Source organism: Sebastes umbrosus, chromosome 7, assembly GCF_015220745.1.
Source record: "Sebastes umbrosus isolate fSebUmb1 chromosome 7, fSebUmb1.pri, whole genome shotgun sequence".
NCBI classification, from domain to species: domain Eukaryota; kingdom Metazoa; phylum Chordata; class Actinopteri; order Perciformes; family Sebastidae; genus Sebastes; species Sebastes umbrosus.
Window position 1 is genome coordinate 25,851,374 of NC_051275.1, and position 16,370 is coordinate 25,867,743.

At 41.4% G+C, this 16,370-nt stretch overlaps 1 protein-coding gene across 1 annotated transcript in view; it reads right to left on the minus strand.

Moving 5' to 3' along the window:
* Window positions 1-356: 356 nt before the first annotated feature.
* Window positions 357-16,370, minus strand: part of clmpb (CXADR like membrane protein b) — a 73,569-nt gene continuing 57,555 nt past the window's right edge. Inside the window, exons 3-7 of the mRNA XM_037775871.1 lie at window positions 13,622-13,820; window positions 10,343-10,510; window positions 8,871-8,993; window positions 8,261-8,402; window positions 357-5,674 (exon numbers count right to left, since the gene is read on the minus strand). Coding sequence (XP_037631799.1) covers window positions 5,341-5,674; window positions 8,261-8,402; window positions 8,871-8,993; window positions 10,343-10,510; window positions 13,622-13,820 — 966 coding nt within the window. The 3' untranslated portion in view covers window positions 357-5,340. The remainder of the gene's footprint in view (window positions 5,675-8,260; window positions 8,403-8,870; window positions 8,994-10,342; window positions 10,511-13,621; window positions 13,821-16,370) is intronic.

Here is a 16,370-nt window from a genome sequence, read left to right on the forward strand (position 1 = left end):
TGGGGACAATGAACGTCTGTCCATCCATTCAGTAATTGTTGAGGTATTTCAGGTATTTTCAGGTCAACTCACGTTGACTCAATTAGTTATGTGAATACGTTTGTACAGCGCCTTTCAGAGTAAAGAGTATGAAAAGAGGCTCTGATCTCATTACTCCACATCAACATACACCAAGATCAGCTCAGAGGAGATTGGAGAGTGACAATAATACATTTCCAAACCCACTGCAAAGGAAAGTTATGCCAAAAAGAACATTTACAAATACCTGAATATGACACATCTCATTGTGTTATTCCTGTTTTGTATTTACTCTTTTCAGAGAGGCCAAAATCCAAATCAAGATGCAACAACAGCAATTAAGTTGTCATTGAATATTTTATTTGCAAATGAAAGAGTAATAACTCAGAAGTCGTAAAAATATACATTTTTTTACTTGTGATATTTACATGGATTGTTTTCATCAAACGAACAAACGAAAAAAATTCTGTACTGTTTTATAAAACCAAAGAGAAGCCACGGCAGAAAAAACAGATGAGAGTAAAGAAAACAAAAAAGTGTCTTACATTTCCCTTTAAGTGACGCCGCGCTGAGCGTGTCTCCCCCTGACATCCAGACAATGTAGTCAAGAGAAACAGCCGACCACACAGATCCCACACAGGCCGGTGATGAGCATAGCACACAAAAAAAGTGCAAAGTACATGGATGATAAATTCAAAAAAAAAGAAGAAGACAAAAATAAAGCTTCATAAAATTTTTCTGTGAATATATTTACAATTGTAGATTTTCTTTTTTTTTTTTCTTCTATTTTTAGCCGAATACAGTTATGTTACATCAAAGCAAAGCATTCCCGTTCGTCTGCTCAATCTCCTATGACATGCAGGTACCTTTGCTTTCCTTCTGGAGGTTGACTACAGCCCCGTCCATCTCCTCTCTCAAAAGCAACAATACATCACATTCCCCTATACTGACATACAAGGCCAAACCACAAAGTCTGAGCATCACTTTGCCCTGCTCAACAGCTTTAATCAGAAATAAAACTGCTTAATAGAACATAAAACATAGTGGCTACATGAGGTTCATACTCCTATCATATAACGCAGGATAACCACTTAACGATTTCATGTTTACTGCACCTTTGAGTGTTGATAATAAGACATTATATAGTGCTGATGGTAACTGTTTTAAAGAATGATATTGGATGTGCTGCTGACACTCTGAGGTGTGTTAAGACTTCCCTCCTCCGCTCTCCGCTGAACTGACAAAAGCTCCTTAAAATTCATTTTGTTGGAAAGAGCGCAAGTTTGTCAGGCCACAAAGCTGCACACATGAGAGGAGAGATGCAATGCGAGGGCTCATAAACTGGGGAATCTGCCACCTGAGACTTGCGGTTGCTGGAAAGCAAATCAAAAAGCTTGGGAGGAATTTAACAGCTGGAAGACTTGCATCCCACCCTCCACCTCCACTGCTATACTTTCATCTGTGGTGGAGGGAATTTCAATGGCAAGAGCCTACAGCCCTGGCTCATAATCAATCCTGTTATACCTCTCCCGATTCCCAGCGCTACTCTCGCAGATTCCCATGGAAAAAAGAAAAAGTCTTGAAGCATATGCTATCCAGATTGTTAAGATGCATAGCAGAGTTGTGTGTTTGCATGCACGTGTGTGTTTTGTTACAGTAACTGTGTGAGTGAGTGTGTGTGCACATGTCCCCTGGGTGATGCAGAGTAGAGTGTCCCTTTCTGTGCTGCATTTAGTATCCCGGTTCCATCAGTCAGTCAGAATACCTCGAGACATTCGATCCATCAAATTGATTCTGAAGGAGCAGAAATAACAAGGACTGCAGTTTGGGGCTTTATGTTTGTGCAAACCGTGTGTGTGTGTGTGTGTGTGTGTTTGTGAGCGCATACGTGCAACTGTGAATGTGCGTGAAGCACACACCTGTATTTCCGTGCGGACCTGAATGTGCCACGTGTACCTGCGTGTATATACAACTTTGACCTGTTTTGTATTGTGTGTGTGAGTGTGTGTGTTTGTGTGCGCCTTGAGATGCCATCAGTACACCCAGGGCCGAGTGCATTCTATGTTAAGAGACAGCAAGAGCAAGGAGAGAGCGTACAAGTGGCCTCCAGAGCTGACAATATTATGAATTATGGACGTGCTTTGTCTCGAGACGCCACCCCCACAAGCAAAAACATGACTTGCTGCCTGTGAAGCCAAGTTCAATAGGCAGAGAAGTCTGTGGAAACTAAAATAAACACTGCCAGTCTGCAGTCATATCAATTTGGACAGAGGTTACTTTGCCTGACTGGATCCTTCTCACTCATTTGAATGGCTAACATGAGAATGTGTGGGTGTGGCCCAAGGGCTTATACTGAATTTACATGCACACACCCACACAGACACACTCGCACACGTTCACAAACATGCATGCATGCACGCAAGCACGCACGCACAGACACACACACGCGCGCACACACACAGTAGCTTCCCTGCTCAAATATGAACCGCTGTCTCTAGTTGAATATAAAAGGCATTTTTTTCTCATATTCCCTTACAGTTATAAATCATATGTGAAATCCCGCATGTGAAGTCAAACCCCATGTGCTTTTCAGACGGATGTTGGTTTTCAGAACTTTTGAGATTTCATCGTATGTATTTTTACTCCAGTGTGAAAATTTAGATTTAGAAAGATTAAAGCTCGCCCCACTACGGGCCCAGAGAGAATAGCAATATTCATCATAAGGTATAATATTAAGATGTTGGACATACTGGCATTTTTTCTTAGAACCTAGGAGCTTAAATTATTTAGTTTGTCCTGTGAACCATTAAAATAAAAGTGCACAATTGGACATTTTAGCTGGATGGTGCACCAGATTAAAGGATCAGGGGTCAACAAAATATTCATTATGTGTTGACTATAAATACTTGTAGAAGATTTTATGGGAATCTGGCAGTTACTTTTCAAGATCAATGACCAATTTGTGGTCAAGGGGAAATTTGTACCCAATGGCGTTGCCTGAGGAAAGGTCACAGGGTCACCAAAAATAAGAATAAATTATTCTCAGGGGATCAGTAAAATCAATACAACATCTCATCACAATCTGGCCACTATTTGTGGCCACTATCTTGATTTGGACAAGGTTCATTTCTCTTCTACACTTCCATTAGGTATATAATATTTGTTTCACATGAGTTCAAATATAAAATATGACATCAGAATAGGGGGCTTCACTTGTTCACACAACATGTGTCTAAAAAAACACACGGTTTAAATTCACTTTTGGGGTTTCCCATTTGACTCTTCTGTAAGGGATATATCTCCCCTCACATACCTTTATTTATTAAATTAAATGACATCATGTGCGTATATCTATCTGTATGTACAATATAAAACAAGACTGATTACAGAATGTACAGTACGTTTTCCCATGGCATGGGATTGCTCTCTCACCATGGATAATTCACTCTGCTTGGTGCTCCCTATAGACTGCATCTGGTATTACTATAGGGCCAGTTCTGTGAAGTTGTATCTCTCAGTATTTTGCTACCGTTGACCCTCAAAGCTGGATGTGAACAGAGACTTAACCACTGGTGTGCTGAAGATAAGGACAAAGGAAGAAACCAGAGGAGAAGAGGGGATTGCAAAGGCACACTAGATAGATAGGCTACTTGCCCCTTCTTTTCAGATATACTTTCAATCAAACTGCACTGGGTCTGTCTGAGGATACGACAAAAGGGGAATTGGCTGATAGCACACAGCTCGAACCAATAACCAAGCAGGGTCCCGGTGATTCAGCGAGACAGCAATCGAGTGCCACTCCATTGTTATGGATCCGGGGAGAGTACTGACAATGATACCATACACACCCTATACAATTGAAGTCTCTGGAATCCTACTCCTCGCTCCCTTCATTCAGACATAGTAATTGTAAAATTGAACGTCAAGGTCAATTCTTTGTGCCTTAGCTCGGATATTGATTCGGTACCTTATAGGGAGCTGAAAAGAATGGGATCCACCATCTTTGTTCATCACACATTCATGGTGACAGATTTTGGTTTCAGTTCAGAAATGTAGCAGGTAAACAAAAGAGTAAAAAAAAAAAGCAACAATAATAACCCATCCTAGGGATTGGTGGCACTTCTTAATATGGATGAATGGACATATAGCTGTCTGTCACCCTTTACAACCTGCTCAGAGAGAAGAAACACAGGAGAATAGAAAGAAAAGAAAACAAGTCCAGCTGGTCTAATAGATGCTTATCCCCTATATTTAAAGTATTGACTCGCTATAGGCCTAATACATACTATTTAATTATTCAGGAAAGATATTCAGTACCAGAAAAGGATGTCCATAGATGTAGACAGGATGTGGGAGGGGGAGGTATTAACTCCGCTGATTTGACTCCACCGTCAATGCTACATCATTGTACCTGAAGTTTCCCCTGCTGATTGGTAAAGCAGATGAGCTGTTTTTGCGAGACAGCTGAGTCAGTCTCAGGACCGCCATGGTTTCTCACGGGTTCGTTATGGAGAGCACGGAAGACCGAGAGCACTGAGGCAGATGATGCACACGCCCGCACACTGTGTCTGTCCACATGGATGGGCACAATCGGCCCGGCCCACGGGAGGCAAAAGGGGTTTGTGGTTTCAGAGCAGGTGCTGGAGGCAGCGAGTCGGAGGTGCCGGGTGACATGAATCAGAGAATCAACCCACGCCCCTCCTCCCCCTCCTCCCAGAGAAAAAAAATCAGTAGCTGTCTCACACTTTCGTCCTCCTTGTTTACGCCCTGCTTGTATCCATCTTGTATCCGTCGACGACCAAAGCTCAACAGCTGTGTGACTCCGTTGGTATCCGGCTCAGAGTTTGGATCTTCTTTATCATCCAGCCTTTTACTGTCTCCGTTTTCTTTTTCTCCACTGCATGCCTAACCCTTTGATTTGATAAATAAATAAAAGCTCTACTACTGTAGGGGGCTCCTTCCACCTCGCTGCACGCGGTACTTCCCTGTGCCTTTTCAAAGCCGAAAGACGGAACTCAGAAAATAAGTTCTGCCTTCAGGCATGAGAAACAAACAGTGTTGCATCTCAGGTCTTGTTTTTTTCTTTTGTTTTGTTGTTTTACGTAATTCAGTAGGGGGCAAGCATGTCTTATTTTCCCTTTTTAAGTGTGCATTCATTAAAAGTACTTTTGGACTTATAATATTGATTCTTTTAATTACATCCTTTTAACTAGTTGCATTTCTTTGTTTATGGAAGAGTCTTAGTCTTTGGGAAGGGGGGCTAGGGGGCTCGGGCTGGGATGGGAGTCTCACATGGCTGCAGGAAGTGGTCGGCGTTCAGTCCTACACAGTCTGAAAGGCCTTGGTCTGGGCGGGGACCATGAGGGTCGGGGCTGTGGGCCCAGACATGTTCCTGGTGTTGTATTTGGGAGTGGCAGGGGGCTCGGGGGTCTTGGGCACCACTGAAGTGTAGGCTGGAGGGGACTGGGGGAAGCCTGGAGGCTGTCCGTTCTCCTTGAGAGCTGCCACAGCGGGAGGGCGGGGGCGGTGACCGCGCTGGGCGCTATTGTGCACCATGGACTGGGTGGAGGAGGCGCCGGAGCGGGAGCTGCCTGAGCGGGACGAGGAGAGGGAGTTGGGCTTCACGAGCTTGGCCTTGGGAGCCTCCGCATCCTCCCTGTGGTCGGAAACACACACACACACACACACACAGCAAACAATGACGACAAAGGTCCATTTATTTCATATCAACTGTACCTCTAAAAATAGAGAAAAGGAACACACACACACAACCGCAAAACAGCTCAACACAGCACCATTCCCTAACACTATTCTAAGACCCTATTCACATGGGACCAGTATTACATGGGGACCTCATGTAATTCATGAGATACCCCCCAGCCTCTGAGTTTTGTGGAACACATTTGCATGGAATAATAAAATCTGCTGAAATCACTAGTTCCCCAGACGCAATTGTTGAATGAAGAAAAAAAAAAAAAAGTTTTCACTGAGAACACAATGCAAACTTTCCTTTTATAATTCTACTTTCATGACAGAAGGAGAATAAAAAATGTACAAAATAGCACAGAAGAATAGAAACCGCGCGGCAAAAACAACTTAAAATTGACAGTAGCATTAATCACCGAAACTAAGGTAATTTGTTCCGTGATTGTTACTCGGATGGTATTGAAATTGTGGCGGATCTCCACGGTTATTATAAATCACTGTCACCGGGTCACCAAGGTGTGTGGGTTGCGAGGCGAAGTCAGCAGGTAATATTATCCCATTGATATGAGGCTTATATTCTCTATAGAGAGTCAGAAATAGAAAGCTCTCATCTGTGCACTGTTAGCTGAGCGGTACCGTCTCAGACACACCAGAGTTTGTTCTATAACTCTTGAAAGAAGAACATTTTTAAACAGCGGGTTCTAAATCCACACCCAAGAGATGTGCGTCACTAAAGCTGGTGTAGTCTGGTTCGGCACATTAGTGGAAAGTCTCAGACTCTTAACATGGTATAAAAACAGAAAACATCTACATTATTTACTTACAGATGTCCCTCAACCATTCTGCATTATGCATTGTTACATTAGTAAATATGCACCTACACCGACTCCAGTCTGTCACAAAACAATGCTGCTGCCTTTACAAGTGTCATTAACGGTCCACAGGGCCCGCCGCTGCACGCAGGCTTCAGAGCGAGGAGTAAACACTAGTGAGATCCCACACACACACAAGGGGTGTGTGAAAAGATAATCGATGAACACTTGACCTTGTAGTTGTTGTTATTTTTAGACACACATACACGCACACACAGGCAGGTAGACAGGTAGACAGCAAACACACCCAAGCATACAGGAGCTGTTGCTGTGTCAGTAACTTGTAGCTGGTTTAGAACAGTTTCAGTTGAACTGGAGCTTATGGAGTAACACACACAGGTTAAAGGGGACGTATCGTGCTTATTTTCAGGTTCATACTTGTATTTTGGGTTTCCACTAGAATATCTTTACATATTTTAATGTCCAAAAGACACACAACACAAAGCCCAGTCTGCTCTGATTGGCTTGGGAGAAAAATATAGTGCACCTTTGCAAAGGTAGTTCTCAAGCCGTGGGCGGTATATTCTAATGAGGCTGCATGTGACATAGGAAGGGGAGCCAAATATTAATGGCTTGTTGAGTCACATGTTTTCTGATCTATGCAGCCCACAAAAAACTGACTGGGTTGTCTTAATTCACAGTTTGTGGGTTGGCACTGAAAATGTTTTTCATGATATGTCCCCTTTAATGCACAGCTATACGCTAAGGTTAGAGCTATTGCTCAGAACAAGTCTGTGTTCAGCTGAACTGCAGCTAAACATGAACTCAACTCACTTTACGCGGGTGTTTTAGATGCATGTTGCGTAATACTAGTATGTGCTGCAAATTCAATTATATGATTCCCTATAGCCATTTGACTAACTTTTTCAATATATACTTTTTCATTCACCTTTTTAAAGCAATTGCTAAGCAGAGTCAGAAAACACTGTGGCATGGAACATCAGATATTTACAGTTACAGTATGTATCGGCTTGGCACATTTAATTCTTGTGTATATATCAATTATTAATAACCTTTATAATTTTTTTCCCTACAGATTTGTATCTAGTTCTCAAACTGAGTTCCAGTGCAATAAAATACTCTTACACTTTAATTCTAGAGAATTATTTCCGTCTAGTCTGGGGCAGCGACCTGCATAAAACGGCAAGAGAAATTGGGACCTAAAACTTTAATTGTAATATTAACTTTTTCATTTGTCTGCATTGGTTTTTCATGGCTCACCTGCCAACTTTGCACACACTATGTATATCATACGGCCTACTAAGCTTGAGATAGTACGGGTGCTGCAGCACCCACATCTCCAGGTGCACCGCCCCCGGCCCCAGGTGGCTCAGGCAGCCTATAATTGTATTGTTGCAAGATATATTTTTTTCTGTCTCATTATAGCTCACATGCCTCTGTCTCTCGCACCTGAGATACCTTGTTTTTGCATGAGATATAATAGCGTCAGCTAATACTTGGTTGTTGTAAATGTTCCTGCTCAGTTTGTCAGACAATCAAAAAATGTAACTGGCTTGACCTGATTAAGGCAGATGAAAGAACACACAGGCAGGACTATCTGCACTCACAATCCCACACATCCATACAATTTTAGTCAGCATTTTAACTAGAATAATAGCACAAAAAAATTGAACCAGTCACAGAAGAAAAGAGGATGCTTAAACCTGATCTCATTTGGAGTCTCCTCCTCCTCGTACTTCTTTTTCTCTTTCTTCCGGAAGACGAGCCAGATGATTAATATGACAATGAGGACACCGAGGGATATTCCCACCACTGCACCCGCTACCTTCCCTATATCCTTCACATCTGTGAATGGAGAAGAAGTGATGAGTGATGAGAGATAGAGTCACTTACTGTCACCTATTATTCATCGTTCACAAATACTCATGGTCCATGCTCGTTCACTGGAAACACCTCAACACCTCCCTACATCTGTGCCACAGTGCCCCAATTCAATTTAACACCTGGGCCATCAAACTGTTTCTGCTGATATGTATCGTTTTCTCCACACGTGACCCCAACCGTCCTGCTGGGCCTCTCAGGAAATGTGTTAGTGACAGTGAAACATAACTGTTGGAGCATAGGTGGTGACCAGTAGCCACCAGTTGAAGTTTAGTGCAATCCCAATAGTGTTAGAGGACGGGGAGGGTGAGAGTGTGGCGGAATAAATGTATTTCCAGCTGCAGTTTGAAACAACAACCATCAATCAGTGTGGCAGTTTGGTGAGAGGTGAATGCCGCGAGGTCGACTCTCCCTTCCATCCCCAAAACTCACGTTGCATTGTGACCTCAACGGTGCAGTTTTCCTCTCCCACGTCATTGCTCGCTGTGCACCTGTAGACTCCTGTGCTGTCCATGGTGAGGTTCCTCAGGGTCACGAGCTCTGGGTTCTTGAGATCTGGGGAATTCAAATAAATAACTTGTGTGCTGTATATTGTTTCCTGCATGTTTATCCACAATGTCAATTACATTCGCAGGACATGACAGACAACTGAAATGTCTTTAATGGTTGAAGAGATAAAGAGGGAAAGAGGCATGAGGGACAGAAACAAAGAGAGAGAGAGACATTGATGGAGTGTTTATTTAAGAAGGAGGCCCATCACAGTGAGGAGGACTTGAAGAGAGTAGCAGGAGCGATGGAGTCCCACAGCCCCATGGGATATTTAGTTATCCCCACCAATGACAACCATGTGATATTACCTTTCAGCAGACCCATAAATAATGGGTGCTGACGCTGTGTGTTATCGTCCAATGAAAACTAATTAGACTGAACAGGTGTTGTTCGGTGGAGGTCATTAATTTGAAGGTTTTTGTCTGGGCACGCGCCATCGCAGATGCCAATTGAACACTGGAGGGAAAACTGAGACAGAGAGGTTGGCACCCCGGGGGTGTTTATGCCGGTTTAGAGAATACACAGTAGGGAGAATTGCCCTACCATTAGCTTCTCTGCTATAAACTGTCTCTGTTTCTATTTACAGGCGGATATGCCTGGTTATGATCCAAGAGGAATGCCAGAATCCACACCATGTGAATGAAGTGTGCCTCAGGGCTACTACCGAGCCAGTGTTTTTTTTTTTTGTTAGTACAGAATGTAGCGGGAGCTGCCAGGCCGGTTCTGTGTATTACATTTGATTTTCTCCACTTTACACACAATCCAAGAAAACACTCAGTTCACACTGACATCATGCATGCAGGTATAATTCACTTGAGCCAGGCTGACATTTCTATGTCAAAGACATCTTCGTCAGATGACAGTATCAGCATGGATCCTCATGTTTATACAACTCATCCCCACAGAGTACAACCAGAAATCACAGGGCTGCTTTTTTTGTGTTTGATTTCCTGGAAAAAAAAAATGTAGTATGCATAATGTGGTCTTTAGCTGTAGATGGGAGTACTGGCACCGGGTCTAAAGATAAGAAAGGCATGCAGAATCAGTGGCCTAATTAGGACAATCTGAGCCCTTCTAAGTGTCCTTTAGTAAAGCAATGTAAGTGTTAATGATCTGGTGTATCCGCTCAGGAGGACGTAGTTGTACTGAGCAGATTTAAGTGTCAGTGTTTGCAAATGTATAAATGTGAAGTTGGGAGGAGGCGAAGGAAAGGCAGTGTGCTCAGCAAAACACTTCCACGGATAAATGCAGCCCATAAAAATCACTAATATGAACATGAATCTTCGTAGCATTCCTCTGCAGAGGGCTTGAATGATGAATCAGCACGTCAGCGTCGTGCCAATTATTTTCCTTACCTATCAGTGCCAGGTTTGGCAGTTTGCCCAGACTCTTGCCTTTGTCCAGTACTCGCTCCCACTTGTAGTTGATGGGGTCAGAGCCGTCGCTGGACTTGCAGCTCATCTTGACATCGCTGCCCTCCAGGAGTTTGCCATCCATCCAGCACCTCGGCTTGGAGGGTTTGACTGTAAGGACGCAATGGGAATCAGAAACGTCAGATTGTATTGAGGTGTATATGAGAAAATGAGTCTACTTCTCACTTGATTTATTACCTCAGTAAACATTGTAAACATGAGTTTATGGTCTCAATTTCTAGTTTCAGGTGCAGAAGTTTAGTTTTCCCTCAGAACACTTGAATTTCAATATGCTATAAGGTTATTATGGAATTTTTGCCCAATGATGCCAAAAATGTTCTGCCTACTGAAGCTTTAACTCGCCATAGATACTAGACCAAAGATGAGTCTGTAGCATCATCAAAACAAGCGTTGTAGTTGATCCATTGACAATGAATGAGAGACTCATATTACTGAAACTGTGGCCTGTGTGATTATATGGGAACATACGTAGACACATTTCCAAAATTTGAACTGTTATTGCTATTATAAAATAAAGCTTAAACGCTCAAACAAATGTTCTATGAGTTAATAAAACCAGTCTTCCACTCATTGTCAGTGGTTGGGTTAGTGATGATTTTACTCTCTGTGTGTCTAAAATGAGTTGAATTACAATGGATTATCTCTTTAAATAAAAAATAAAAAAATACTGACATACAAGTTATCCCATAATGTAAAGCCAAGTGAAACAGTCCAACAATCACCTCAGAATAAAACACCACATAATATGAAGAGCAAAGGCATAAAAGTGACATAATAAGAACACAAATGGCTTGTTAAGTTGCACACAGTTGAAATGTTTAACATACATTGTAAACTTTATTTAAATGTATCTATCTTTATCCACTACTGGTGTCATTTACCATTTTTTAATAAGGGTGAATGTAGCATCACAGTCATTTCTCCGAGCTGGTTACACACGCAGAAAAAGAACAGTCCCATAGGGAATGGATCAATGTGACCCCAGAGCTGGCTGTGGATGCTTGTGGTAATATGTTCTCCACAGGTCAAAGGTTTGGTCATAGTCCAGTAGCTGGAGGCACAGTACAGTATAGCTGGTGCCTGCTGAGCCCTGTACAGCTGCTCTGTTTAGATACACGCTGAGAAGCTCAGCAAAGCTATGAAAGCAGGGAAACAGCACACCGCTTTCTCCCTCGCAAGTGAGGTATTTTTAGATCAGTGGTGGGCTAAATTTAAACATCCACTTTGTGTTTTTGTTGCTCTGTCATATTAGCGATGTCGACTTTTGTGTATTTGGTTATTGCTGCTTATCAGCAGCGTTGCATTATAAGTAACTGTAGTGCTAAAAGAGAGTATATAAAGTACATAAAGCCAGATAGCTTATGTGCCTTTGTCCATCTAACCTCATTTGTGTGTGCACTTCGCAGCTTTGTCAGGGTCAGTTAGGCATACACACAAATCCAAACACACCTGTATTTGCCCACACAAAAAATTACAACACATATACGCTCAAACACACTAAATCTGCACATGCAAATCCACACACTCTGCAGCAAGAATAGTGCAGGCATCTAGGCGTTACCGTTCAACACAAACAACCACTGGAGAGGCACGCATAAACCCTGGCATACACACAAACACATACACTCACACAGACCGTCTCATGCCAAGCCAGCTACCAGCTCGGCTGCCAAGCTATTATCTTAGCGTGGGGAGCGAGAGGAAAAATGCAAATGTTCGTCTCTCTCAAAATCGAAAGTGTCACCGCAAAGCTGAGGGCAATTTGTAAAAATCGAGGCACTAACTAACTGAAATGTCTTTATGGAAGAGAGAGGAGAGTGAGAGCGAGGGGATTAACAGACTGTTCCATTAGAAAACCAATAACCGCGGGTTGAACTAATCTCCCATGATGTTTTAATAAATCGCCCGCTTTTCTGACATTGAGAACGCTCTTGCTCCTCCCGCTGGACTTTGTGGCTGGCTTTTGTGGCGCTGCCGCTCCCCCTTTTGCTGTCTGTCCTTCAGAGTTGTTTAGCTATTTGAGATATGCAGGCAGAGACGCATATTACCACTGAACTAGTTGTAAAGCTAAGCCATTTAGAACCATCTGTATGTTGTGCAAATGAGGAAAACAAAAAGAAGGGAATACAATATACAATGATGATTTTGCTGTGCACCCGATTCGACTGTTATCAGGCCATTAAATAGGCATTATGAGTTGCTATAAGCACCATAGATGTGGATCAGTAGGGGCCTACTATGGCTACTATGTTGTAAAAGTGAAAGCGAAACTTAAAAGCAACATGTTTTAACATGTAAAATTGAATGAAACATTACGTTTTGAACACAAACAAAAAGGCTTCTTTAGGTTTAGACAACAAAACTACAACTTCTTTAGGTTTAGGCAACAAAAACAGTTATGTTTAGGGGAAAACATCTTGTAAGTGAAACTTAACGCTTGTTAACACAAAGACACCTGACTTCAGCTTCTGCTCCTGTCTTAATTACTACGGTCACTAGAGGTCGCTTTTGTCTTCTTTTATTCCTTCTTTCGGCGATCAACCAAGTGAATAGATGATAAAACCCACTATTGGGTGTAGTAGGCCCCTATTGTCCCACATCTATGGTGCTTATAGCGACTGATAACGCCTATTTAATAGCCTGACAGCTGCCAAAACAGGCTTTTCTATAGTTGTAAGAGCTGAGACATGACTTGTACAGACTTGTACATTTCCTAAGTAGCTTATCCGTGGTTAGATTTATGACAGATGATTTTTTTTCAATGTCATTTTCAACTGCTAAATTTCATTATAGAATGTACCTCAAACTTAAAGCAAGGTCTGTTGTTTCTCATGGATGTCATAGAGGACACAAATGTATTAGCCTGTGCTATATAGGCATATAAAGACTTTAACTTGATGCTTGTCCTTGTAACTCAGACTCTAACATAATCAATCATGTTCTGCCAGACCCAGTCGCATGTTTCTGGTCTCACCTCATCAACAAACCAATCCAAACGAACCCAAACAGCATGAGCGAAAATCAAATCACACTGTCTGAATCAAATTGAATCATTAGGACAGTCAGCATGACGGAGGAAATGTGCCAGGCTAATGATCCACTGATTAGGTCTGTGTGTGTATATATGAGTGTGTACAAATGGGTTTGGGTCTCTTCATGACCCGACTGTGTGTCTATTACAATGTGTCTGCCAACACTCACCCAGCACAATGAGGTTGACCTGGCTCCAGTGGTACTTTCCCCCAGTCTTGACTTTACAATAGTACTCCCCGGAGTCGGTCAACAGCAGGTCGCTGATCAGCAGAGAGGCGTCTCCGGCCAGGTACTCCCCAGCAAAGGACAGACGGCTGGCCTCGCTGCCCTCATTGGTGTACACCTGGCCCCCAAAGAAGGTAATGATCTAGATATATTGAAGAGCAGAAAAACAAAGACATATTTGAACATTGTTTACTGTATTCACTGACTATTCCCAGTACTCTCTTGTGTGACAAGCTCCTAATGTCTCCCTCTACATTCCTGAGGGCGACATCAAATCACAGTCGTCCCACTGCCGCTTAGCTCGTCCTTTTAGGAGAATTTTCCAATTTCCTCTTGGACCTGGTAAACTAATATTATTTTTTGTATCTAATTAATGCACTCAATCCCCCAAATGAGGCTTTTATATCATTTAACAACACTTTTGGTTAATTTACTGTAATTTCCCAACAGTAATACCCTTGATATATCTGACTGGTAGCCTGCCATTAACATTTAAAATTATATAACTCCGATGATGCTGTACGTAGAGCTCAAACACATCCACACAGTCCCTCACTGCGTGAACAGTGTCGAGAAAAACAGAATACCAGCACTCATGGGTAACACTGTTAACAATCACTTTTTAATTAACACTTGGGAAATAATATTTTACAAATGAACGCATTTGCTGGAATGCCAGTATCCTGCCAGTATTCATTTAGCTGATTATCTGCGTGCGCCGTTATCTCCTTATGCTCTTTCTACGAGCGGAGCTGTCAAATTGACCAAATAAAAATCTATTCTGGTGCTGAGATAAAAGATTAAAATGCCCACAGTGGCACTGATGTGATGTTAGCACTCTGGCAAGAAAGTAAAAGGCTGGAGAACTAAACAAATGTCACACACCCACAAAAAAGTACATCCATAGTAACCTATACTAGCGTTCAGACAAGAAATGTGTGTTTCACCCACAAAATACTGAACGGTTTTCAATGAAAATGACAAAATCAGGCCACCATGTGTCATGTTGGATTTTGGTCAGATCTGGATCTTATAGTGCCACACTGTTGCCCTTTTTTATGCAAACCAGTAGAGGCATTAATATTAGTTTACAAAAGTTATTCTTTTGTTTTATGATACTGTTATCTAATAATTGGTTGCCAAAGTTCTGCAGCATGGCATAAACTGCAAAAAATCTTGAGTGCATTATACTATTGTCACCATATAGTGCATGATCCATCAAAATATTAGCATACATTAGCATGTTGGATGGCTGGGCAGTGTCATGACACGGGGGCGCCTCTGGATCTCCCCATTTAGTGTTCACAATGAACAGCTACTGCAGTCAGTATTGGATTGAAGTCAGTAGCACTGCATGAGTCATTTTCAAAAATATAATAAACATACCTGGTAATAGTGATAAAATGACCAAATGGGGTGGACTTTTGAAGTGCATTAATACTATGTATTGATGTGTTTCTGTGGGGGAATAGCAGGACTGTTAACGTACAGTATGTTTGTATGGATGCCTGTATATGTGTGCACCTCACACATTCAGGGTACAAACATATATGTATGTATATTTAAATTCAAATGCATATATACTCATGTGGGTTTCTATATTGTTATTTTGTTTTCTTTATAATTTGGGGTAACACTTCATTTTACAGGTCCACAAATTTCACGGTAATTAGGTGATAATTAGCAAGTAACCTTTTTGAAATTTCTTTGGAATGACTGCCAAATTACCCCAATGTTTACCTAAAAAGTTAATCAAAAATTACTTTATTATAAACATTTCATTAATAATGATATGCTAAAATGGCATATAATCGTTAGGGCCCTTAAGCTTGAGAAGCGGCTGTGCGCTGCTCTTCATTGGAGGTGGAAAACTAATAGAAGATACTTCTGATCAGGCACAAATCTCACCATTGTGTGACTTATTGTCTACACAAATGTAACCTGGTAGCTAAAGTCATGATTCTGGGAGTTTATTAAAGACATTTCAAATTTTCAAAGTTATTTGCTAATTATCATCTATTTACCAGCAGACATGGAAATAAAGCATATCAATTAACTTTGTATTCTTTTCCTGGAAATGTATTAAATAAATTACCAGCTATTGGGAAATAGCAGAATATAATTATTAAAGACTGTTTAGAATATAGTAATTTTTGATACATTTTGAGGTAAACATTTGGGTGCTTAGAGGTTACTTGCTAATTATCACCTAATTACCATGAAATTTGCAGACCTGTAAAATGAAGTGTTACCTTATTTGCTTATTAGAGAATTTGTGAATTAACTATATCACAAAATAAATAAAATATAAAACACAAAAGAAACAACAATCACATGAAGTGTATCTTTTATCAGAACTTTGAAACAAACTAAAATTAGGCTGGTACAGAAAAGCATGTTTGTGTTGCGGTTTGCGATTGACACAATCTGTTATTTTCTTCTTCCCTTTTATTTTTAGCACAAGGCTCATTGATGTTTGCAAAGACTTGGTCTTCAAAGGGAAAAATCAGATGATTTGAAACTTCACTGCAGACATCTAACATCTGTAAACCTGAACTGGAAAGCTTTCATTTTCTCTTCTCTGCCTGTTTATGCCTTTGTATGCTTATTTCTATATACTCTCCTTGTTTCTCTCTCTCCTTCTCTCTCTCTCTCCATCCACATCCACAAACACAAACAAACACAGCTGTCA